This window comes from Apium graveolens, chromosome 2, assembly GCF_009905375.1.
Source record: "Apium graveolens cultivar Ventura chromosome 2, ASM990537v1, whole genome shotgun sequence".
Classification (NCBI taxonomy): domain Eukaryota; kingdom Viridiplantae; phylum Streptophyta; class Magnoliopsida; order Apiales; family Apiaceae; genus Apium; species Apium graveolens.
The window spans coordinates 312281921-312305361 of NC_133648.1; the positions used below are offsets into that span (position 1 = coordinate 312281921).

Below are 23441 nucleotides of genomic sequence, written 5' to 3' on the forward strand. Positions count from 1 at the left end.
AACTCTTAACTTATGATTTTAACCGGAAAATAAAATTTTGATATGATTATTACCTAGCGAATCAGTTTTTTAAGCTTAAGAATCCAATTTGATTGTTAGAACTGTAATTTTATTTAAATTAAGTATTGATCCTGGGATCTGACATGAACTCCCCGTTTCTCCCTAAGTTTGTTACTCGCTATCTATCGTTCATGTCAAGAAACTCCTCGTTTCTCCCTAAGCTTGTTAATTTCGTATATTACTTACCAGACTTCTATTTCTTGAACGTTCTGCTAAGATTTCATTAAGCTAACAGAAGAGAGAAAACATTACAGACGATAATTTGAACGAACTACAGCATCTATACATCTGGAAATAGCTTCACACCGCCTATAACTCTCTCTAGAATGTAATGTACTTAACGCAAAGACATGGGCAGCCTCAAACTTAGGATTGTTTGATTGTCCAAAACCTCTTATATACATTGAACAAATTTAGCAAGAATAAGTTAATCACATGTATATCCAAGACTTGAACAAACTTACTTTCCAGGTAACTGGACTAATTTAGCTACACATATAGCAATCAAACAAAACAAAATTAATAAGCAAAATCGATGGAATGTTGTTAACAGGCACTAGCAGAGCAGAGTAATTAGCAAGTGCCTACGCAATTTTTTATATACATATTTACACAAAAACAAGCTTAAATCATGGCCTAAATGTTTGATTACAATACACGATCCTAGTACAAAAAAAACAATTAAACCCGGGAATCGTTAGACGATGAGAAAAGTTTGTAACCCTTGTAAGCATGGTACGCAACCCAGGTATAGTAAACCCCTGGAATGAACAACATTGCACCCAGTATACCAAAGAACACCCCTGCAGAGTAAAGTAAGTAAATAATTGTATATTAGTCTCCGAAAAACAAAATGAAGTTAAAAAAGTTACTATTATGTTTAGTTTTAATTAAATGGAATTAAATCGAAGTTTAGATATTTGGTTTTAATAAATTTTAGAACAATAGGAAATTGACATCTTTACGAACACGAGTAAATCCGAAACTCGAAATTAGGATTACCGTGTGCGTGATCGCCTCCGACTTTATAAAGGGACATAAAGAAACCGGATACGATGATGAAAATTCCGAAAACGAGGAGAGAAACGGCGAAAGCGATTTCTTTGATAGGAGGACGATTAGAGACTGAATAGGAAAAGGAGTTGTCGTCCATCATTAAATCATCGTCGGTTATTGAGAAAGCTTGATCTACATATGCCATTTGAACGATTCAGAGCGTTGCTGTTCAATACTATTCAGGGTGTTGCTGATTAATAAAGTTGTTCCGGGATAGAGGTAGAAGTGTAGACGTAATGAGAAAGTTTATCTAAATAGGTGGGCTGTAAAACTTGTGCTCGTTGTGGTTTGTGGGCTATATTTCTTCCGCCGCAAGGCCCGCGCCGTTCAATATTTAAAAGAAAAGGGATTTACAAAAGAAATAAAACTTGTGAACTTTATCCGGTTACAGTTGCAACAACTTACAATCTTACATCATTGTTTAGGATGTTTAGGTCAATATCTTGTTCTGCTGTATAATTGACCGGTTAACGTAGCCGGCGTGATTTAATAATTTTATTACATATATAATAATCCAAAATATATCTATCTATATTATATTATTATAAGCGAAATATAGTTTAGTTTGGTCGGTTGATTAACAACTTCGTAAAAAATATGTTAACACCTTCCAAAATAAAGTTTTAAATAATATAATTTAATTAAAAAGTTAAATCATGTATCTAATATAATTACAAACTCAATGAATTATTATTCAACTTAATTTTTAATCGCACTTAATTTCTTTTTTACCTCTTTTGTAGGGAACCAAACACTTCCACAATTAATTTTAGAAATTCAAATTATAATATAACAAAATAATTGATAAATCAAGAAAAAAAATTAAAAATCAATATTAAAAAAAATAATAATACCAAATCATTCGCATCCACCACTGTTATTCAAGACTTAACTTTCCTATATGCTATGCACCCGCGCAGCGAAGCGACCTACAAGTTGTAGTACGAGAACTTTTTAAAATTTTAACTATCTAAATCTTGAATCTTTCAATAATATAATACGTACCAAATTATACGTAAATATTATAATATTTTAAGCAAAACATTATTTCGTTTGGTCGGTTGGTTAACACATTCCAAAAAAATATGTTAACACCTTACAAAACAAAATATAAACAAATATAATTTAGTTAAAAAATAAAATCATGTATCTAATATAACTACAAATTCTATTAACTATTATCCAACTTAATTTTTAATCGCACTCAAATTCAATCTTACCTTCTTTTTAGGAACCTATTTTAGTAATTCAAATTATAATATAGCAAAATAATTAATAATTCAAGAAAATATTAAAAAATCAATATTAAAAAAATACTAAATCATCCACATACACTTATTCAAGACTTCCACTTTTCTGTAGGTTCTGCACCCGCGCCAGCAAAGCGACCTATAGGCTGTAGTAGTAGGAGGACTTTTTAAGATTTTAACTATCTAAATTTTGAATTTTTCAATAATATAATTCATACAAAATAATATGTAAATATTTTATCTTCATTTATCTCAATAACATATAATAATTTTTTATATTTTATTTTTATAAAATAATAAAAGTAAAAAATTACAAATATTATAATCAGTATATGCATCGCACGGGTTATAGACTAGTATTTAATTATAATCATAACAAATTATCATTTTATCCTTTTTTATACCAACATTAAATTAGGGGGTGAATACGATTGGATAATTTTAAGTAATTAAAAGAATATGGGTTTGACCCTTAGACTATAAGTTATATTTTTCAAAAAAAAAAATTAGAGGTGTATGTAGGTTAAGTTAGCTTTTTTTTTTTTGCCAAAATATTATGCATTTCATCAAAAATACTTAATCCAGCTTGGACAAACCCCAAAACTGGTGATACGATCAGGTTGACAAACAAATAAACGAGCTAAATGAATAGCCGTTTTGTTTCCAGATCGCTTAACATATAGAATATAAATATTCTTTAAACTGAAAAAGATTACAATAGTTTCCCAAAAAATCCATCCTACACCATCTCCAAAATCAGTAGCATCACAATTGACCTTCACACAATTAATTCCAGTTGTAATCCAATATTCAGAAGTGATTGGAGGTACAGATGCCCTCGTAATATGAACAATCTTCCGTTGTGAAAGGTGAGCTTTTGCGATTTTCACCACCGATTCAGACTCGATGCGAGCTTTCAAGATTCCCTGAAACACCAATTGAATCATTCTCAACGATACAAACCAACAAGTCAAAAATATAAAAAACATACGGACCACTTCAAAAGGAGGACAAACAACCACTCCAAAAGGAGGACAAACAAAATACCCAAAAAGATTGGGTACGATAGTAATCCTTACAAAATAAGGATGATTATTGAAAAAAATAAAAAAACTGATTATTAGATGGGGAGAAGAAGATGGAAGTGATTTTAGGAAAAGGAAGAGGGCTTAATTAATGAAGAAGGAGTAAATCTGAATGTTAGGTTAAGTTAGCTTAATATAATGCATTTCAGCAATTCAACCTAGTTTCAAATCAACACATAAAATAAAAATTAAAGTCGTAAGCAAACCATATTTGTTCGTGGATTTGGGTCTGTGTTTAAACGTATTGTTAGTAAATATTTCAACTATAACAGGAAAAAAATCATCTATTTTACTTTCGATACCAAGATTCATATCTCTGGCTCGGTTCCCTTTATGGGATACTTTTACATTCAATTCATTTTTATGGCACACCCATTCAAAATTGGACAAAAATGACACAGAACGCCACTTTTTCCGGGATTCTGTCAGTAAAACCCAGAGCTAGTGGCGTTCGGGCCTCTGGGGTATTTATCATTTTTTTTATTATTATTTTTTCCTTCTCCCCGTGTTTGCCCTGTTTTGTACCAAAATTGTAAGGCTAAAATACATATCAAGGTCCTGTTTTTGAAGTTTAGTATTAAAATGGAAGAAAATTATTTTGGGTTAATTTTTTTGTTGTTGGAAATTGATGTAAATCTAGTTTTAGTAAGTATTTTTTATTTTAATTAATAAGTTGTATATATATCATTTTCGTATCTCCAAAAAGAGCACCATGACAATTAAGTGTGCATTTTTTTGACAAATACCCATTTCCAATGAAATTTTAAATATAGTTGTAAAGAAAATTGTGATAAACTTTTATCCATGTAATAGTATTTTTGCAGTACTTTGATTACTATTAATTTTAAAAAAATGAACAAATTGAAATTTTTTGTATTTTGACTACCCAAAAATGGTACTGGAAATTTATGAAAAACTAAGAAAGAACTAATACAGAACAGTAATAAAAACATAATTGAAAATAGCACACAACTACAAATGATAATAACATCACAGTAAAGAAACATATCTGGAATGCATTAATGGAAAACAACAGTACAATAATGCAAACAGAAAATACGAAATGGAAAAATGCAGGTTGCAAAATCGAAACACATTGATTCCGGGCAACATGTTGCGATTCAGCTTCAACATCATCATGCAAACATTTTCAATAATTTTGAGATAAACACTTAAAAGGTTCAAGTGGAAGAACACATAAAAAATATCAATGCGAAGTCAAATCAAATAAATGAAATATATATGAAAAGACATGATATCTAGGTCATAACGAATGCCACGAAAAAAATGTGTCTATACACTCGTAGTATCCGATGTGACCATCCACCCGAAATCAAGTGTATTGTATTACTGACACGGTTGTTCTGTTTGTCAACATAAAAGAAATAGTTATGGTTAATTTAGCATACCTAAGAACAAGGGGATGTTGCATCAAATACGCGTCTCGCTGTCTAGGAGCTAAACCAGTACGATGCTCATAATCCAAACCTGGACCACATATGCATTCAACAAATAAATACTTTATGTATGCATGAATCATGGATCATGCAACCCTATAGTATAAAGTATGTGGGGGGATATGTACATGTAACAATGTCATGGAACCACATAGCTTGGTCTTATATCCAATGCTGGTTGAGCACGGGCTTCGGTAAAGTTCAGCAAGACATGCACTGCACCGGCTATAAGTACTGATCTGAGGCACATGGAGCATAAATGGGAGGAGGTTCAGCGGCATGCGGTAACCACTATAATTCGGCACAATAGAAACAATGAGTAGAAGTAAGTGTGCACGTATGTGGTATAGTAGCTCACGCTCGTAACCAAGACTAGTAGCTGAGTGTAGGCGCGCACAATCACCGAAATGACGAGCCAAACAGCCGATCTTAACTCTTCTTGATGACATTTGTATCTTACTCGGGGTCAGGGGCAACACCAAAAAACTCATGTAATAACAATGGACCCGCATCCCCTGAAATAGGTAACACGGGACTTTCGGTACTGCGCGACCCTAATATGTAAGGAGCACATAATGAACTTTCAAAAGTTAACCAAAACGGGGGAAAGGAATGTGTACCGTCCCAACCCAGACAAACTGCAAATGATGACTATGTTGTTGATTAAGAAATTCCACGTAAATTGGACAGGGGTTGATCATTTGTCGCCCAGCCATTTAATCCGGCAAAAAAAAGAAGAAATCAGTCCAAATTGTAAAAATATTTGTTGTAATAAAGTGTAAAATCTGAAAAAACGGGCAGCATATTGCATGTACTATCACATCACCATTCTGAAAACACAACAAACAAAATTTGTGCTAAAATGTGTTAAATCTAAAAGGAAACGGGTAGCATTTCCCATGTATTGTCAAATTATCATTTTGAAACACAACCAACAAAGTCACTACAAGAAGTCTTTAACGCAATAAATGTAAACATATAATTTAACTCCATCGAATTATACATGGTCCATATATTTCAAAATTCAAATTAAATAATGTTTATATGTAATGAATTAACAACAAATTTAATAATATTGTACATAAAGAATTAATAACAAATTAAATAATGTTGTACGAAATGAATTAGCAACATCATAATTAACAGCATGGTACTAAATCAATTAACAAAATAATGTTGTGAATAAGAAATTAATTATAATTAACAACAAATTAAATAGATATTGTGAAATTTAAACAATGAATTAAATTTAATTCGGGGGAATGAATTAATTCGGGGGGCGAGAGAGAGCGGGAGAGAGAGAGAGGGGGTACCCCTGAACGCCGCTTGAACGCCGCTTGGTAGGGAGAAAAACTGTAGAACGCCTGTTCGACAGGGGTAATCAGGCAACAAATTGTTCTCCTCCTGTCGCGCTAAACATCGGTTCAACCTCGGTCCTCCTATCCCTAATTCCCTTTCTCCTTTTTAACCTTAACTTCTCTCTAATAATTATATAACTATAGTTGTAAGGTGCCTTGTTTTTTAAATAAATATTTATTAAATATATTATATTATTTTAAAGTCATATTACTTTTTTTAAATTATGGACATATTTCTAATATTTTTAAACATAACTGAGAATTTAATTATTTGTAAAATAAAAATATTGTATGATATTTTATTATAATTCATGAAATACAATGTTAAGGAAAATTTTAATGAATAAACATATTGTATTATTTTAAATTCAAGTTGCTTTAATTACAAAAAATTCCAAATTTATTTAAACATAAAATCAATAATATCATGCAATTTTGTTGAAAGTTTCGAGAACCTTATCTTTTACTGATAGAAAAATAGATTTCTTTTTTGTGACAAAAATATTTATGCCGAAAGAGTAGATTTTTTTTCAAACTTATCTTATCAGAAATCTCAAATGGATAGATTTTACTGACAGAATTAATAATTCATAATAATTCTCATCTTCCTTTCTATCTCGTGTGTTACTATTTATAATTCTCCTTATACACTGCATCTGTTCAACACACATTTATGTTCATCCCCTCAAACTTCTCATTTCCTAAAATTTTAGCCGGATAGAGAAATTATACTTGTAGAGACCTTCTACTTACAAAAAGGTATGTATTTTCTATACCTATTGTTATATGTGCGCTGCTTAACTTTTAATAATTTCCGTAAAGCAGGGAAATAGAAGGGCACGTGAATGTCAATTTTTTGGGGGGTGGATTGATTATTTGAGAATGTACTAATATCAACTACTCTGTTGATCCCAAAAAAATGATGTTTATTAGGCTTGGTACCACTTCTGATGAGTTTAAATGTGTTGTGTATAATTTAATAAATATTAGTTCGTATCACTGGAATTTAAAATTGAGTTTGAAGTATTTTTACCATGGTCAATACAACCTAATTGAAGGTTTTTATCAAATGAATATATTATGTGATGATGATGTTACACGCATGTTAAATGTCCCAGCAATATTGCTGAATGTTCAAGTAGATATTTCTTTGTTCATCGAAATAGAGGAAATTGTTGTTGATGACCCGTACTCGTTCTTAATTAATTTGGGCTCACAACCGACACAAACAACATTTCAGACACAATACGGGGGTAATGTTAACCCAAGGTGGTCAGATCTAATTTTTCAAGGTGGAGTGTATGGAGGGGGACTAGTCAACATGATGGATGGTATGGAGGGGAGAGTAGTCAATATGATGGAGGATGTGGAGGTCAGACTAATCAACATGGTGGAGGGTATGGAGAGGAGAGTAGTTAACATGGTGGAGGGTATGGAGGGGAGAGTAGTCAAAATGGTAGAGGGTATGGAGGTCGGACTAGTCAACATGGTGGAGGGTATGGAGGTCGAACTAGTCAACATGGTGGATGGTATGGAGGGGGGAGCGGTCAACATGGTGGAGGGTATGGAGGTCGGACTAGTCAACATGGTGGAGGATATGAAGGTGGCACTAGTCAACATGGTGGAGGATATATAGGGAGAACTAGTGAACATGGTGGAGGGTATGAAGAGGGTCTAATTATGAAAATGATGAAGGTGGTGGAGGTAATGTAGATATGGCCTTTTCACAGGTAAAGAATGTGGTGGGAAGAGGTTCGGGTAAGCGGTTAGCCCTCGTGGCAGATGAAGCTGTAGCTGATTCATCAAGTGAGGAGAATTTTCTCCTTGATGATGATGATGAAGAAGAAGAAGATTCAGGCAGCAATGAAGGTGAAGGGCATTCAGAGAGGAATGGAGAAATTTTCACCACATTTCCAGTAGTTGGGGAAGACCAACATATTTAAATGGTTTCATGGTTTTGCACAGAGAAATACACTCCCCTATAATGGATAACCCTAATGATATGTATCTTGATGAAGACCTCGATCAGGGGAACTGATTGAAGGAACGTGTTACAGTGACAAAGCCAACCTCTTGGGTGGCAGTGAGGCTTGCACACATTTCCAATGATCGTATATATAAAATGATAAAGATTAAAAAAGAACAGCTCATTGTACAGTGTCGGGAAGAGGGTTGTAACTGGAGGATGAAAGTTGTTTTCATGCATAATTCCGGGTACTGGCGGATAAATATGAATAGAGAGGAACACAAATGCATGGTCGATCAGCCTTTGCAAGATCACAATAAGTTATCTGCAATGATGATTATGCGGATTGTGAAATCACTTGTAAGTAATTTCACATACATAAATATTGAACTTGAAATATTTTCACATTTCATGTGGTCCCATACTTATTCGTTATGGATATATTTTGACATTTATTGTGATATGTGCAACAGGTAATAGATACACCAGAAATTCCCCATTGAAACCATTATCTCGCTTATCAACAACGAGCACAACCATATAGTGGGGTACAAGAAAGCGTGGAGAGGCATGCAAATAGCCATTGAGGAAGTCTATGATAGTTGAGCTACACCATACCAAGCTCTGCCCATATTTTTTACAGCCATTATCAAAACAAATCCTAGAACCATTGCTGAGATCGATGTTGTGCCTCATCCGGAGGAACGAGGCACATCCGTATGCAAGCAAATTTTTTGGTGTTTGAAGGCAATGATGGACGGGTAGCAACATGCACGTCCTCTAATTTCAATAGACGAAACTTTCTTGAATGAAAAATATAGGGGCAAGCTGCTTATTGCTATGGGTGTAAATTTGAACAACCACCTCTTTCCTCTTTGCTATGGTTTGGTTGATGGGGATACGTACGAGAACTGGTCTTCATTTTTACAACGTCTTTGAAGACATGTTTGTCGGTAAAAGGCCGGCGTGTGCATCATTTTCGACCGTGTAGCCAGTATTATCTCTGCACTAAGAGACCCTCAAAATGGATTTGCTGAGCTATTAAGAATTCATAGGTTTCATCTACTCCATGTCAGAAACAACTTATGCTATCATCACCCCGGTGGTGAATTAAAAAAATTGATGTGGAAAGCTAGAACAACCATGCACGTCTCGAAGCACGACGCATAAATGGCAAGCATTGGTGAAATTCCCCCTGTCTTAGACTATCTTTCCAGAATATTCGTGGAAAGGTGGACATTTTCCCACGACACTAGTGTTTGCTACGGTCAAACAATCACAAACATGCTTGAGAGTTTCAACGGCAACATAAGAAGGGATCGTTTCCTTCCGGTAACAGCGATGATGGAATACCTCTTCTACAAGACAATCACAATTATTGACACATATCAAAATATAGTGGATGACAGGTTGCAACAATGACAACATTGATGTACACGTTCGGCCGCTATGTTAGAAAAAAATTAAAAAAGGCAACATGACATCTGGTTATTATTTTTCACCGTCTACGAGGGATATTGAAAACACATACACATCAGTACACAAATGCTAAGGGAATGGTGAATGGAGGTAAAACCCGGGTTGTCAACTTGCATGACCGTACGTGCACGTGTGGAAAATGTGCGACCCATCATATGTTGTGCTCTCATGTAATGGTAGGGAGTATAAAACATAGATTGAGTTGGGAGCATTTCATTGAAGATTGCCATAAGAACCAAACAATGGATAACTTGTATCGTCCAGTGATTTATCCCCTGCAACCAACTGAATACTGGAACTACGAATTACCCGCACCTTGGCAGGGCTATGGAAAATTAGTACCAGGTGAGTCCTTGAAAAATCTTAAGAAAAAATGCGGAGATAATGGCCAATCAGTGCGGATCCGAACGAAGATTGATGGTCCACGATCAAGGAAAAAATGTAGTGTATGCAACCAAGAAGGTCACACCAAGCGTAGCAAGAAATGCCCAATACGCACACACTGAACAGTGTAATCTTGTAATTGATCATTTGTTAGCATCATTGCATCTTGTTGTCTTATTTTCCATCAATTATGAAGCATTATGTTTACCATTATATGTACTGCTTCAATTATGAAGTATTATGTTTCCAACAATGTGGTATTGTGTACTACATCAATTTCAATGCAAATTTAAACTTATATTATTGTAGATTCGAGCTTACAATGATGGCACAACTATCACATGTATCCCATTCCAAACAAATATTTTAATTAGGCTTTCACATTGTTACTAAAACTAGCAATATCACATTACAGAATTACTTAAAAATCAGCAAGACTAACAACATATTGATCTTCATCACTTCCCGCATTCTCCACAACTTTACTCTCTTTTTCATTCGTGTCTGAAAGTCTTAGACATGATCTGATTTCTATAGGTGTAAGGGATCCGCTTCGTCGTTCACTTTCCTTGTATCCTCACCCTGAGGAAACTCTTCCTTGGTCTGAATTTAGGCTAAAAGTGGTTAAAGCTGTGACTCGTATTCAGAGGAAAAATATCCAAATATTGTTGCTTATGGTCTGAATTTAGGCTAAAAGTGGTTAAAGCTGTGACTCGTATTCAGAGGAAAAATATCCAAATATTGTTGCTTATGAGTCGTTATTATATATTTCAACTAGCACAGGATTCTTTTTGTACTTCTGATAGAGAACTTACGGAACCGGAGCTACACAAACTATTACAAAATAAGGATTACATTTACGACAACTATATGTCCGATGAACAAATTTGACTTAAATATTTTCCTTATTATTTATGTTGTATTACTACTTTCAACAGTTTCATGAATAGCTTCATTTTCAATTTATGGATGTACTGTTTTACACACCGTCAGTACCATTTTGAGGGGGTAAAAAAAGTCATGTTTTCTACCTTTTTTGAAAATAAATTTTTAATAATCAAAATACATTAAATGTATATCTATATCAAACAAATAACAATTTTATATATTGTATAGAAGTACACTTTTAAAATACATTAAATGTTCTTTCTTAGTGTTTCATGAATTTGTAATGCCATTTTTGGGTATTCAAATATCAAAGATTTTCAATTTGTTTATTTTTTAAAATAAATAGTAATAAAAATACGGCAAAAGTACTAGTAAATGGATAAAAGGTTTTACAAAAAAAAAATACAACTGCATTTAAAAATTCATTAAAAATCATTTAAATTTTTTGCAAAAGTACTACTAATGTCTGTGTTCTTTACCATAACAGAACAATACACTGAAAATTTAGATCAAAGACAAAATGTAACTGTCATATTCGGCAAAGGCAAGCATCCGATTATAATCCCAATAAAGTGAATTAGGTTACTTTTATAAAACAACCATTCCCCTGATGATATTGGCTTCTTTTTTCAAGTAATGACTTTGACTTGCTTTCAAGGTTTTAGAGGGCATCCAATGTCCCTAAACTCCAATCCTAATTAATTTTATATGAACAACAGTGATTAACATTATATAAAATTCTCCATCACTTAAAAATAGCTGATTCATAAGAAAAAATAGTAATCAAAATAGATTCATCCCCCTCCAAAACAACAAATAGAGGTGTTTGTTGTATCAAGTAACTCGAATAGAAGGGCGTACAAGGCAAGTAGAATTGGAGTCACAAGCCATGGCCCACATCCATTAACATAGTTGACCATCAGGTCGAACAAGACAAATAAAAGCAAGCACTACCGGAATAATTTAATCAATAGTGACTTGCGTTTTGCGTGGTCCACTTTTTATGCTTCTCCCGGTGTGCTACAGTTTTATTCCCAATTATTATACCAATAGAATCCAAAGCAAATCGATCAATTTGACTTTATCAAAACTCAATCACATCTTCAAATAAAATAATCCGAATAGAATAACTAGGAAAATTAAAAAAAAAAAAAACAGAACCGTATCATCTAAACTCTATTAGGTCGCCCAAAAATTTGATTCTATCAACCACTATACATTACATAACATATACATTGAAAAATATTAAAAAGAAAACAATGGACCTTTTCTTCTTCATCGTTCTTTTAGGTGATCTCATCCTCCAACCAACTCTGAACAAAAGCATGCATTGAATGGAAATTATTAAACCTAATTTCATTGACTTGTCTAGTAACATAAACCAACATCACTAGTGCTATTTTTAAGTTTAGTCAAAGCAGCCACCGTTGGATGGTGATGTGAAGAAGACTGTGAACGATGACTATGATGATGATGATGGCGATGTTCTCCTTCGTAAGTCAAGATTAGAACCGTTGGATCTTGGCTCGTTCTTTCCACCCGTTTTCGTGCTGGACATCCTTTGGCACTAGTGCACTTGTAATAGCCCCTGCAATTTCAATCTAATTAATATTGTTGCATTCGGATGAATTCAACTAAGCAAAAAATCGACAAATTTATAACTCAACTCGACTCAAAATGTTCACAAGCCCGAATTGTGTTGTTCATAAGTGAATTTGAATTCGAAGTTGATTATAAAGTCCGGTTTAACGAGCTCTGAAAAATTTGTTTGTTTTTTAATCAATGATACATTTATTACTAGCGACTTAATTGGTTAACTAAAAACTCGAACTCGATAAGATAAAACTCGACTAAATTCCGCAAAATTACATTTCTAAATAATTATTATACCAGAGAAAGGAAATTAATAGTACCTGGGAAAGACTGCGCCCGGAACCAGCTTCTGATCATACTTCTTCCATGAATATTCATCCGCTGGTATACAATCTCCACCTGATCCACTCGTAACTCTCTTAATTTCTTTTTTAACCACAGTTTTCCTAATAAATTACAACAAACAAACACTGATGAGCTACAGATCTAAAAATTAATGCAATACAGCACTAACAAAATACATCAAATTGAACAATTTATACCTTCTTTTGCAACAATGACAACCTCGTGAGCCGGAAGATTTGCTGGTTAATTTTGTTACAGCTTCAATTTCTCGACACCTCTTCCGATGCGAAGTCGGAAGAGGTGGCTTTCCCGATGAATAAGTCCTCAGCGCCGGAGCAATTCCGGCAGCTACGCCACCTACCACCGCCTTTCCATTTGAAACCGTATTTTCTTCTCCGGCTGCTTCTCCTGTAATCGAAGAGCTTCCCGAAGAGTTCGCACTGTTTATACCTTTACATTCTTCAATACTCTTCACTTTCGCCTCGCACGTTTGTAACTTGAATGTGTTAAATTCTTCAATTCTCTTCACTTCCATCTCGAAGTTCATATTAGACTTTAATTCAACCGATTTGACCGGTTCAGACACCGCCGGTCCACGGCGGAACCGCGCGTGACCGGTCCGGTTCACCGCTTTAATCGTATCGAAAGCCTTCAATTCATCATGTGACTGTAACATACGAATAATTTGATCTTCAATAGTCTTCTTCATTGATCCTCCAGATTCAATAGCTGCTGTGTAATCTTCAATCTTTGTGTAATTTATTAGATCGATCGCCATTAGAGGGAGACAAGAGAGAAGATATAGATACAAGAAATATAAGTAGAGGATTGTGAGAATGGAGAAGAGAGGTGTTATAAAGAGAGATTGAATGATGCGAAACTGTAAAGTCAAACTTGTATACTTTTAATCCAACGGCCAGGATTGAATATCATCACTTTCCCTGTTATCGAGTATACTTCCATTAAGATGATGATGATAAAGTAGATGCTCCTGAAGAGGTCAAAAGGCTGATGGGAGTGTGGGGCCCACTTGGACTCTTTTATTGCAACGACTTTTTCTTTAGGTGAGTTTTTTTTCTTTGGTTTTGAATATTTTAGTATATGTGGAATTACAGAACAGTTGAAATTAAAGAAATGAAAATGGTTGTTATATGCATTATTGCATTATACTGTGGTTAAAAGGTTAAGGAGAGTTGAATCCTATGTCCAATTTTACTTTACTGTGTTCTGCGTTGTAATCGCCTCTAACTTTTAACTCTATAATTACTTAAAAGGTTAAAGGAATAATTTTATTTGAATTTTAATTTCGTAATTAGATGATGAGAAATGAATTCTTTTATGCAAAATAACTGCATACTCATTTTTAGATATAGGACTGTAAAAATTAAGTTAACATTTCAAATAAATTATTTAAAGTTTCTTATGCATGAAAATATAAATAGAGTAAGACCTCTAGTTATTAATAATCGATAAATTAATAACATTTGATCATTAGTAATTTCAATATAAATATGTGGTATCGTAAAAGAGATGGTATATATTTAAACTCGATTAATTTTGATGAATTAATATAATTAACAAGTGCTGAAATTATTAATTTGCAGAGATTTTACCGTAATCCCGAAGACATTTTAATGTTCTAAAATTATTTAAAATATTTATATAATTATAAAATTTTCTTTGAAAATTTTAATTTTTACAATTAACTACATTGTATTTATTAACTTTTTACATTAATGTTATTGTCTGAATACTTAAATTTATATTGATGATATCCTTTTCAGTTTTTAATCTTGGTATTTCCTCTCATTTCCACGCAATATATTACTTGTCCTTGTATTTCTAAAATTGTCCAATTTTTTCAAAAGTTGCTGATAAATTTTGTAAAAAGTTAATTTTTCTACTTAATCTTTTAAATCGTACATATTGCTAGTACGGATTATTATTTTTCAAATAGCATACTTTGATTAAACAAAACTAATAAATTATATATTATTAAAACTCATTAATTCCGATATTCAATGTTCTAAAAATCCCCGATTAATCCTTAAAACATATTTGGCCGATCTATTTTTTCAAATTCTATTAATATTTATAAAATATTTTTGAATTATATATTTTACAATAAATAAGGTTAATATATTAAATATTATTAAAATATTTAAATATATCCAATTTTTTCGATTTAATCATCCGATTTGCCGATTAATCCCTAATCAATACCGATTACCAATTTTTACAATCATATCATACCGATATTTCGAAATTTACCGCATGATTCTGACATACTCTCTATCTAATGAATTTCAATAGTTGTTGGAGTCATGAATTGCCTTAAATGCTACTCCGACGACTTTAGTATTGACATCGCTGTAACACAGTACTTCCAATTTCTCAATTAAAAAAACACGATTTGGCGAAATAAAATCTGTGACCAGGTTAAACAACTACAAGCGTGTATGTCTGGACTAATCTCTTACTCCCGTATTTTATAAATGGTAAAAAATAAGTGTGAAATAAATAAGAGATTTTTTTACAGATATATAAGTTGCAGAAAATATTTATAAAAATACGGATCAAATTTATATACAATCTCATATACAACCGTTGTAACCTTATATGTAATTCATGTCCGTTATTTGCAAATATTTTCCTAAAAAGTGACATTTTTGATAAATTTCCAATAAATAAAATAATTTTACTTTTATTTCTAATCGCGCTCCCGAATTTTTGAAAATAACGAAAATAAGTTATTATAAATATAAATTTTACATATTTTATCTTCAAGACTTTCATTTCATTATTTGAAATAAAACATTTTCCCTTCTTATCACTTATTTTCTTTCTTAATAAAAACTCGGGAAAAAGCTCAAAAAAATAAACAAAAGCCAAACACGCAAGAGTTTGAGTCTGACTTTTTAAAGCCCGTATAGACGGGGATAGGATGCTTCTTCTTGCTTTAACAATTATTCAATGTCCCATTGGTTACTAGTTACTCCATAATGGTGCTCATTACTCTTTAGAATAATGTACATTTGTTGTTTTGAATAATAAAGCGTGAATGCTAACAATTTCAAAGTTGTTATTTATGCTAGTTGACTTCTCGCAAGTAGGTTATACGTTAGGTATATGCTGTCTTATTTTATCATTATTTTGCAAGAAATATTTTTTCTAGAAGGACATTTAAATAATTAAAGAGAAAAAATTTATTTCTGCGTTGGACTTTTGGATATCAATATCTTCTCTCGTAACAACATATCAAAGCATATCTTCTTTCTTTTCTCTGAGCATCAAAACATATCTTCCGTCAAACTTTAATTAAATTATAGAGGATCATTTTCAGCATGAGAACATCGAAAACAAGAATAACGTTAGAGGTCTGAAATTGAAGGTCAAAATATATCAAATACCACGTGTCATTGCATGATTGGCTACAAAAATATTAATAATAATTCTATCAACCAATAAAATTATTTTAATTATCACGTAATTATTATTACTTCATTTGCAATCAAATTTTAGTATCCAATTTAATTATTATTTCGAAAATAATTACCCTTTACAAGGTAAGAATGCGAGATTTTCTCAATTTTACCATTATTACGAAAATGAAGGACACTTGAATGTTTGGATAATGAAATCACATCGAGGTTAATTAATATATGATTGAAATTTAGTACTCCATCTGTTTTTCTATTTGTCGCTTCGACTTTTACACACATTTTAATGTATTTTGATCGGTTAGTTAAAATTATCATTTATAAAATTTTCTTTTTGTAAATAAAAATCGGCGGTCAAAATAAATTGAAATGCGTGTAAAAGTCGACAAATAAAAAAATAGAAAGTAATGAATTCTCATTCACATCAATTAACGGAGTTAAAATCTCAAGATCCGATAGATGTCTTAGTGACAATTATCCGGTGTAGAAATGTAAAAACGATGGTTTCATTTTGGAATTTGTGCAAGTAATTTCTAATTTATGGACTATGCAGGAAACAACTGCAAGTGGAGATGCTTGACTTTGGGATTAAACATAAATATGCAAAGTGGGGGAATATTTATTATGTTAGAAACGGAGGGGGCATCGCTTTTGCATGCGAGGAATTTTAATATGGACGAAATTGAGCAGAAAAGAGCAGGTAGGAACATATTTTACGCGACAAAACAAATACTAGTTGAAGTCGTCTCCATTGAGATGCCGAAACCTTTGTGCCTTAGCACTACGACTTTACTCATTAGTTTTATCACCCACCATCATCATCCAAACCCATTATCAATAGTTGTACATGCTTATATCTTTGTGTTTCCGTAAATTTTTCTGCATAAAGGTTCATGAAAAAAAAAACTGGGTCCAACTATATAAATTATATTCCTTGTATTTATCTCCGGCAATGGCATAAAAGAAGATACATTATAAGACGATTTTATAATATAAAATATTTTAATTGGTGTTATTAGTGTGAATACAGAATTGTCTATTTATGTTTAACTTAATGAAAATATGATATGTTATTTTGTAAATATTTAAAAAATTAATTCTGTAAGCCTAATTTTTTCCTTTAAAATATCTTCTCTACATAGTTAAAATACTTATTAATTATTTTAATTATACGGTTAAATTAGTAGTATATGAGATTTGTGTAAGAAGAATCAATTACATAGAAGTATCTCATATGTTTTGAGGTGAATGGAATATTGTTAAAAATGTTGAGAAACTCATTAACAAGTAAAGCAACATAGATGCAAGTGTATAAAGAATTTAACAAGTTTAGGCCAAGACCACAGTTAACAAAACAAAACATGCAGGTAAATAAAATCAGTAACTGAAATAACGTAGAGAGAAAGAAAGATGTACCCAAAACCATAGCTTTCAACAGTGACTGAAATAAAGGTTTACAGATACAAAACGCCAAGAAAATGATTACAGCTGAGTCACCAGGCCTTGCTCGAAGTCCTGGCTGCTCTTGAAGAGATTATTGCCCCCTACCTGCTGCGTTTGGGATGTGCGCAATATCTCCACCAGGATAAAACAGCTCGGAGTTTATGTTAACAGCAGCAACAAAACCTCCACTTCGACCAGCACCTCAGTTGCCGGAAAAAATCAGCACTTCAGGACTTATGGGAGAGAAATACAGAGAGGTTGAAAAGAAGAGATAAGAATGTAGTGTATATATTCATTCAGTTTAGCCTCTATTTATAGGAGAGGAAAAATGAAACTGTCCACACACTTAATGTCTGAATTAAACTGCTCCATTAATGAAAAAATCAAAACTGATCAGATTTTGAATTCATAAATGAAAAAATCAAAACTGAACAGCTTTTGAATTTAAATTATTTGTAACAGCTTTTCACATTAACACCCACATTATTATCAGAACTTAAGTTAAATTCTGATTCGACTCATCAGTACTTAAGTTCTGATTCGACTCATCAGTACTTAAGTTCTGATTCTGATATCAGAACTTGTTAAGTTCTGATTTTATTCATCAGTTCTTAAGTTCTGATTCTTATATCAGAACTTGTTACAGATCAGATTATTTGCAGGTTCAATATATTTAGACTACTTAGCCTATTTCAGAACCCAGCCCAATAATCCAATCACCGATAAATAAATTCGAATTAAAATAATTCTCAAATAAATAAAATCCTCGCCCAGGTCGCCTCGCGTACGCGAGACGCCGAGACATTCGCCCAAATCGCCCTTCGACCCGACCCGGTCCGGTCCGGTGCGGTGCGGTGCGGTGCGTGGCGGGGCGGGGCGCGCGTGTGTGTGTTTGTGTGCGCGTGAAGCACACAACAACACAATGGACCATCACACACCTTAGTAGTTGTATACTACTCATGTGGGTAATACCATATAAAGCACACAACCCCCTTTATTTATTTCAATGTGGGACAAACATTCTCAAATTTTCCAAGCTTTTCCAAGCTACTTTCATCTCTCATTTCATATGGATTTCATTAAGAAAATTCTTAAAACCATACATGAAAATTTAAGTTCAAATATCATTGAACAATTTCCAATCATTAGATTTTAGGATTAACATCAAGAACATAATTAAATTAAGCTCTAAAATCCTAATTTTCTAACAAAAGAACTAGTTACTCTAAAATCTGAATGCGTTAGAGAATGGTCGTTTTCATGATCTTATATCGAACTTGGGTTTTCTGTCGGCATGAACTCTAATACCATGTTAATGAATCAATTAGTTTAAAATATCAAGGTATTTGAGAATGATATTTTTCAGGATTTTATATTATTCAAACAAATATTTACAAAAGTCATGAGCTTTGACAAAAGAAAAACTTAGAAAAACAAAATGATGGCAATTAGTAATTTCAGAATAGAACTCTGACCATGAGGTACTCACACTATGAATCTGCACAAAATGTACGTTGAAAATCAGGAGTTCATTCAAACTTTTCGAAGTCAAACTCGAGTTCTCGTGAACAATATACTCATATATGTATTTGGGATACGATTTGAAATTTGATACGAAACTGGATTTATAATCTAATTTAATGAGTGAAAATTAAAAAATAAATTAAATATAATCTACATAATTCAAAAATAATCAGAAATGATCCATTTTTAAAAATTTTGTTCCTTTGGTCAAATATTTGACTTGCACTCCTAGAAGTGGTCCGTGCGACCGCAATAGGCCTATCAATTTTAGGGGCCCAAAAAAATTATGCATTTACTTGTATTCCATGTATATATATAAGTTTACGTATGTGTAAAATGTTTTGAAAAATATTTGTCGGTATTTGAGACATTGCTGCAAAACTAGATGTTCTTTTCATCTGAATTAAAATGAATTTATATCTTTCAAAATAGTCTCAAACTGCGTTAAATTTTTGTCACTTAAGATTCCAGATTTTTCACTTGAGTGCATTATTAGTGTTTCTACTTCCATAACAATCGAGTTTAAATAAAAGTAGCAGATTATATTTTGTTCATTATATTACTTTATAAGCATAAAATTTATGTATTTAATTATATGATTTTCCAGTGCTCCAAAATCATAAATTGTTGTTTACACAGTGTGCACTAATTCATTCATTCCATTATCCAAAAAGAAGATGATTTTTTAAATATTTATTAGAAAATATTTGAGAAAGGCCCTCGAAATATTTTCACATCATACCCTTAAATTCTCACCGACCCTTTGACTTTGTTGGCTTTAATGTAATTTTAACTTAACTCAAAATTGTCCCATTTTAAAACATGAACATCATCTGAAACCAGAAATTGTCAATTATTTTTTTCTATTATACTACTAATTTGTATTTTATGAAAAAAAAACGAGGTGTATAATTTTAAGTCCACTTATGTTTCCTCAAATTAAGACCAAAGTTACTCCAAATATTAAGAAGTTGTAGCTAAACAAAAGGTTTGACACAAAATAACTAGAAGTAAACAGCTCATTTGATTAGCTTAATTAAATTGCCAATTATAAAATGGAAGTGTTGTGTTAACTGCCTCTATTTGGTCAACCATTTTGCCAGCTCGTGCTGAGTATAGTATGGTCTTTGTTGGACGAACCACTTTAACATCAGCCACCTGCTCTGCCCAAGGGAAATCACATGTTATAGGAGGTATTACTAAATTACTCGTGTGTCTTCAAAATATGAAATTGATTTCCTACTAGTTTGAATTTTGGTGCTGTCCATTTTGTTATTCGTACTTGATATTTCCCGAGTTCTGGGTCTTAATTTTACAAGGCAAGAATCGGTAGTGTTTGCTTCTTCTTTTTTATCTATGTGTTCGTGGATACACTAAGAATTATATATTTACACTTTTTACACTTAAGATTGTTAGCTACTTTTTTGTTTATTTCCATAAACTCTTTTATTCTCACTTTTTAATTTTAGCAATGCTTAACCCTGATTAACATGTTTTAGGGGTCATTTGTTAAACCTGAATAATATTTTATGAACGACAAAAATTTCTGAATGATCTGAACGAAGAGGTAATAAAAAAATTTGAACGAATGATAGCGTTTCTTAAATTTTTTTCTAAATTGTCTGGATGATGATAATTTTCTATTTCAACTTGCTATTTGTATAATTTTGTTTAAAAATTTAGGTTAGCAAGATATTTTTGATAATAATAATAGAAAAGAATGTCTATGTCATTAACAAATTTTATTACAAAACACAATCAATAGAGAATTATAAAATTATTAAAAATGCTTTCACAAATTTAAAGCAATATGATTCCGAAGATCATTCATGTATTGAGTGGTTTGAGATCCCCATTGTGTTTCATTTATAGTTCCCTCCAAATCTTCATCATTTTCTTCTCCATCACTGGTTTGATCGCAACAATCAAACAATTCATCTGCTAATTTTTTTTCTTATGAAATTGTGAACAACAATACAAGCAATCACAATATCTCGTTGCGTAGAAAATGAATATGGAGCCATCTGTTTTAAGATTGGAAATCTTGCTTTTAGCACACCATAAGTCCGCTCGATAACATTTCTTAATTTTGCGTGGACATAATTAAATTTTTCCTCCTTAGTTAAGGCACGTTGACGATTAAAATCTGCTAACCAATATCCTGTGTTACGGTACGGGGTTAAATAAGCACGGATGTTTGTATATGCTGCATCACAAAGATAATATTTATCTGCAATACAAAGTTAGAAAAAATTATTGTTTACTTTACCTTATTAAAATATTCTCTTTTAAAAATAGTAAGAGATACATACTTGGTGGAGGAACCGGAAATCCGGAATCAGGATCAAGGGCGACCTCTATCAATATTCTTGAATCATGTGCTACTCCCTCCCATCTAGCCCAGACAAATGTGAATATCATATTAAAATCACATATACCTAAAATATTTTGGTAACACTCGCCCCTTCCTCGTCCTCTATATCGAGCTTGTTGGCCAACTGGAATAACAGCATGAACAAGTGTATCATCATGTGCATCAATTGCTCCCTGTAACACAATAATAAAAACATGTGAAAGCATATTAAAGAATGTTAATATTACAACATGTTAATTAATAAGAAATTAGACAATGCAAACAAAAAAAATGTCATTACTTACAGAAAATATTTTTAGCAGCTCTCTTTGTTTTCGTGAAAAGTTTGGGTTTTGATTATATGGTGTAAGAACTATCATTTCTTTTGCAAACTCCATCATCCCGTTCAAGACCTCATGAAAATATTTGTGCATTGTTTGTGTAGAATGTTGAAACCTACGTTTCACATTTATAAAACAATCATCATAGCTTATAACCTGTAAAAATATAGCCATTTTTTCTTCAACTGTTGAATATCGACAATCTTCCAGCCAACCACGTTGTTTAAAGTGTTTACAAAGTTGAATATATGCAACACGAGAAAGACGCATCATTTCTTGACATTGAGTGTTAGAACCTTCCAACAACTCTAATGTATAAGCAAATCCGGGCAATGCTGAATTATTATCTCTTATTCTTGGCAAAGTTCTTGGATGGAGTTTTCTCAGATAACAATACATAATCATCAAGTATAGTATATGATCCTGAATTTCCATTATCACCATGTAAAGTACTTTCAGATTATAAGTACATAGAAATAAACTAATAAAAAATCATAACAACTAAAAAAGCATTTGTTAAAACCATTAAAGATGCATTATAATTGAAAAGTACAAAATTTGAAACCAAACCAATTTCTAAGTTCAACAAAGCTGAAGAAATACCAAGTCCTAAGCCAAATCAAATACGAAACAGAAAAAAAGAGTAGGAAATCAATAGAACTAGATGAAATACTAAATGTCAAATCCCAATTTAGTCGACACCATTTTAACCCAATGCTCATTCTCCTCTTCATCAAGAAGCATCCATTGTACTCTATACTTTGCACTCTCACAAAAAATCCCAAGAGCCTTTCGATGCAAGGGATTTGTTGCTCCCCATCCAAGACTATTCAATTTCTCTTTACATTTTTTAAGTGATGGTCCACTATTGGTCTGAACCATCATTTTTAGTGCATTATACATCTCATCTTCAAACTTTGTAATTTTTATAAGTTTTGGTGATGGTTTAGCTTTTTTCTTTGGATTTTCTTCGACAATTGGATTCAAAGTATTAGACTGACTTTCTTCAATTATTGGAATCTCTATGTCATCTTTTAGATCAATAGTCATGTTCTTTTTAGAACTAACCCCCCATCCACTAACTCCCGTGGCAGCAATTCCATCATAAAGTTGGGTGTAAAGTTCAGGATAGCTCAAAGGTGTGGTTTTCAATGTGTCCACAATTGTTATTCCCTAACAATACAACAAGAATTACAGAAGGGGGGTTGAATGTAATTCCGGCTACTTTTTTAAATTTAAAGAATGTTCTAACTTGATAAATATAACAGTGTTTGATTAGCAATGGTGCGGAATAAAAGAGTGATATAAATCAAATACTAAGTAATAAAAATACAAGCTTTTAAAACTTTCTGGTGGATTTGAAAGTATACATATATATATATATATATCAAACTGAGAACTTTGTGAAGTTTTGAATAG

General features: G+C 32.4%; 3 protein-coding genes across 3 annotated transcripts; all 3 read right to left on the bottom strand.

The window, feature by feature from the left end:
• Positions 1 to 601: 601 nt before the first annotated feature.
• LOC141706394 (uncharacterized) lies at positions 602 to 1467 on the bottom strand. The gene is made up of 2 exons (XM_074509163.1): positions 1063 to 1467; positions 602 to 863 (listed from the first exon to the last, which is right to left on the bottom strand). Exons 1-2 carry the CDS (start codon positions 1259 to 1261, stop codon positions 742 to 744), a joined length of 321 nt encoding a protein of 106 aa, XP_074365264.1. The 5' UTR covers positions 1262 to 1467; the 3' UTR covers positions 602 to 741.
• A 10667-nt stretch (positions 1468 to 12134) lies between these two features.
• LOC141708753 (putative WRKY transcription factor 17) lies at positions 12135 to 13779 on the bottom strand. Its single transcript, XM_074512520.1, has 3 exons — positions 13119 to 13779; positions 12897 to 13022; positions 12135 to 12571 (listed from the first exon to the last, which is right to left on the bottom strand). The coding sequence occupies exons 1-3, from the start codon at positions 13697 to 13699 to the stop codon at positions 12352 to 12354; spliced, it is 927 nt and encodes a 308-aa protein (XP_074368621.1). The 5' UTR covers positions 13700 to 13779; the 3' UTR covers positions 12135 to 12351.
• A 7341-nt stretch (positions 13780 to 21120) lies between these two features.
• Positions 21121 to 22457, bottom strand: LOC141703539 (uncharacterized). The gene is made up of 4 exons (XM_074507033.1): positions 21987 to 22457; positions 21641 to 21875; positions 21388 to 21558; positions 21121 to 21281 (listed from the first exon to the last, which is right to left on the bottom strand). Exons 1-4 carry the CDS (start codon positions 22455 to 22457, stop codon positions 21121 to 21123), a joined length of 1038 nt encoding a protein of 345 aa, XP_074363134.1.
• Positions 22458 to 23441: the final 984 nt, after the last annotated feature.

What these genes read in the sequence shown, in the direction of transcription:
- LOC141706394 (XM_074509163.1), bottom strand. Translation starts at nt 1,261, where the DNA reads ATGGCATATGTAGATCAAGCTTTCTCAATAACCGACGATGATTTAATG. An exon ending in CGGAGGCGATCACGCACACG is followed by an intron (nt 864 to 1,062) that starts GTAATCCTAATT and finishes TTTACTCTGCAG; the next exon opens with GGGTGTTCTTTGGTATACTG.
- LOC141708753 (XM_074512520.1), bottom strand. Translation starts at nt 13,699, where the DNA reads ATGGCGATCGATCTAATAAATTACACAAAGATTGAAGATTACACAGCA. An exon ending in TGTCATTGTTGCAAAAGAAG is followed by an intron (nt 13,023 to 13,118) that starts GTATAAATTGTT and finishes GTAATTTATTAG; the next exon opens with GAAAACTGTGGTTAAAAAAG. An exon ending in CCGGGCGCAGTCTTTCCCAG is followed by an intron (nt 12,572 to 12,896) that starts GTACTATTAATT and finishes TTGAAATTGCAG; the next exon opens with GGGCTATTACAAGTGCACTA.
- LOC141703539 (XM_074507033.1), bottom strand. Translation starts at nt 22,457, where the DNA reads ATGGAAATTCAGGATCATATACTATACTTGATGATTATGTATTGTTAT. An exon ending in AGCTGCTAAAAATATTTTCT is followed by an intron (nt 21,876 to 21,986) that starts GTAAGTAATGAC and finishes ATTGTGTTACAG; the next exon opens with GGAGCAATTGATGCACATGA. An exon ending in ATTTCCGGTTCCTCCACCAA is followed by an intron (nt 21,559 to 21,640) that starts GTATGTATCTCT and finishes TTTGTATTGCAG; the next exon opens with ATAAATATTATCTTTGTGAT.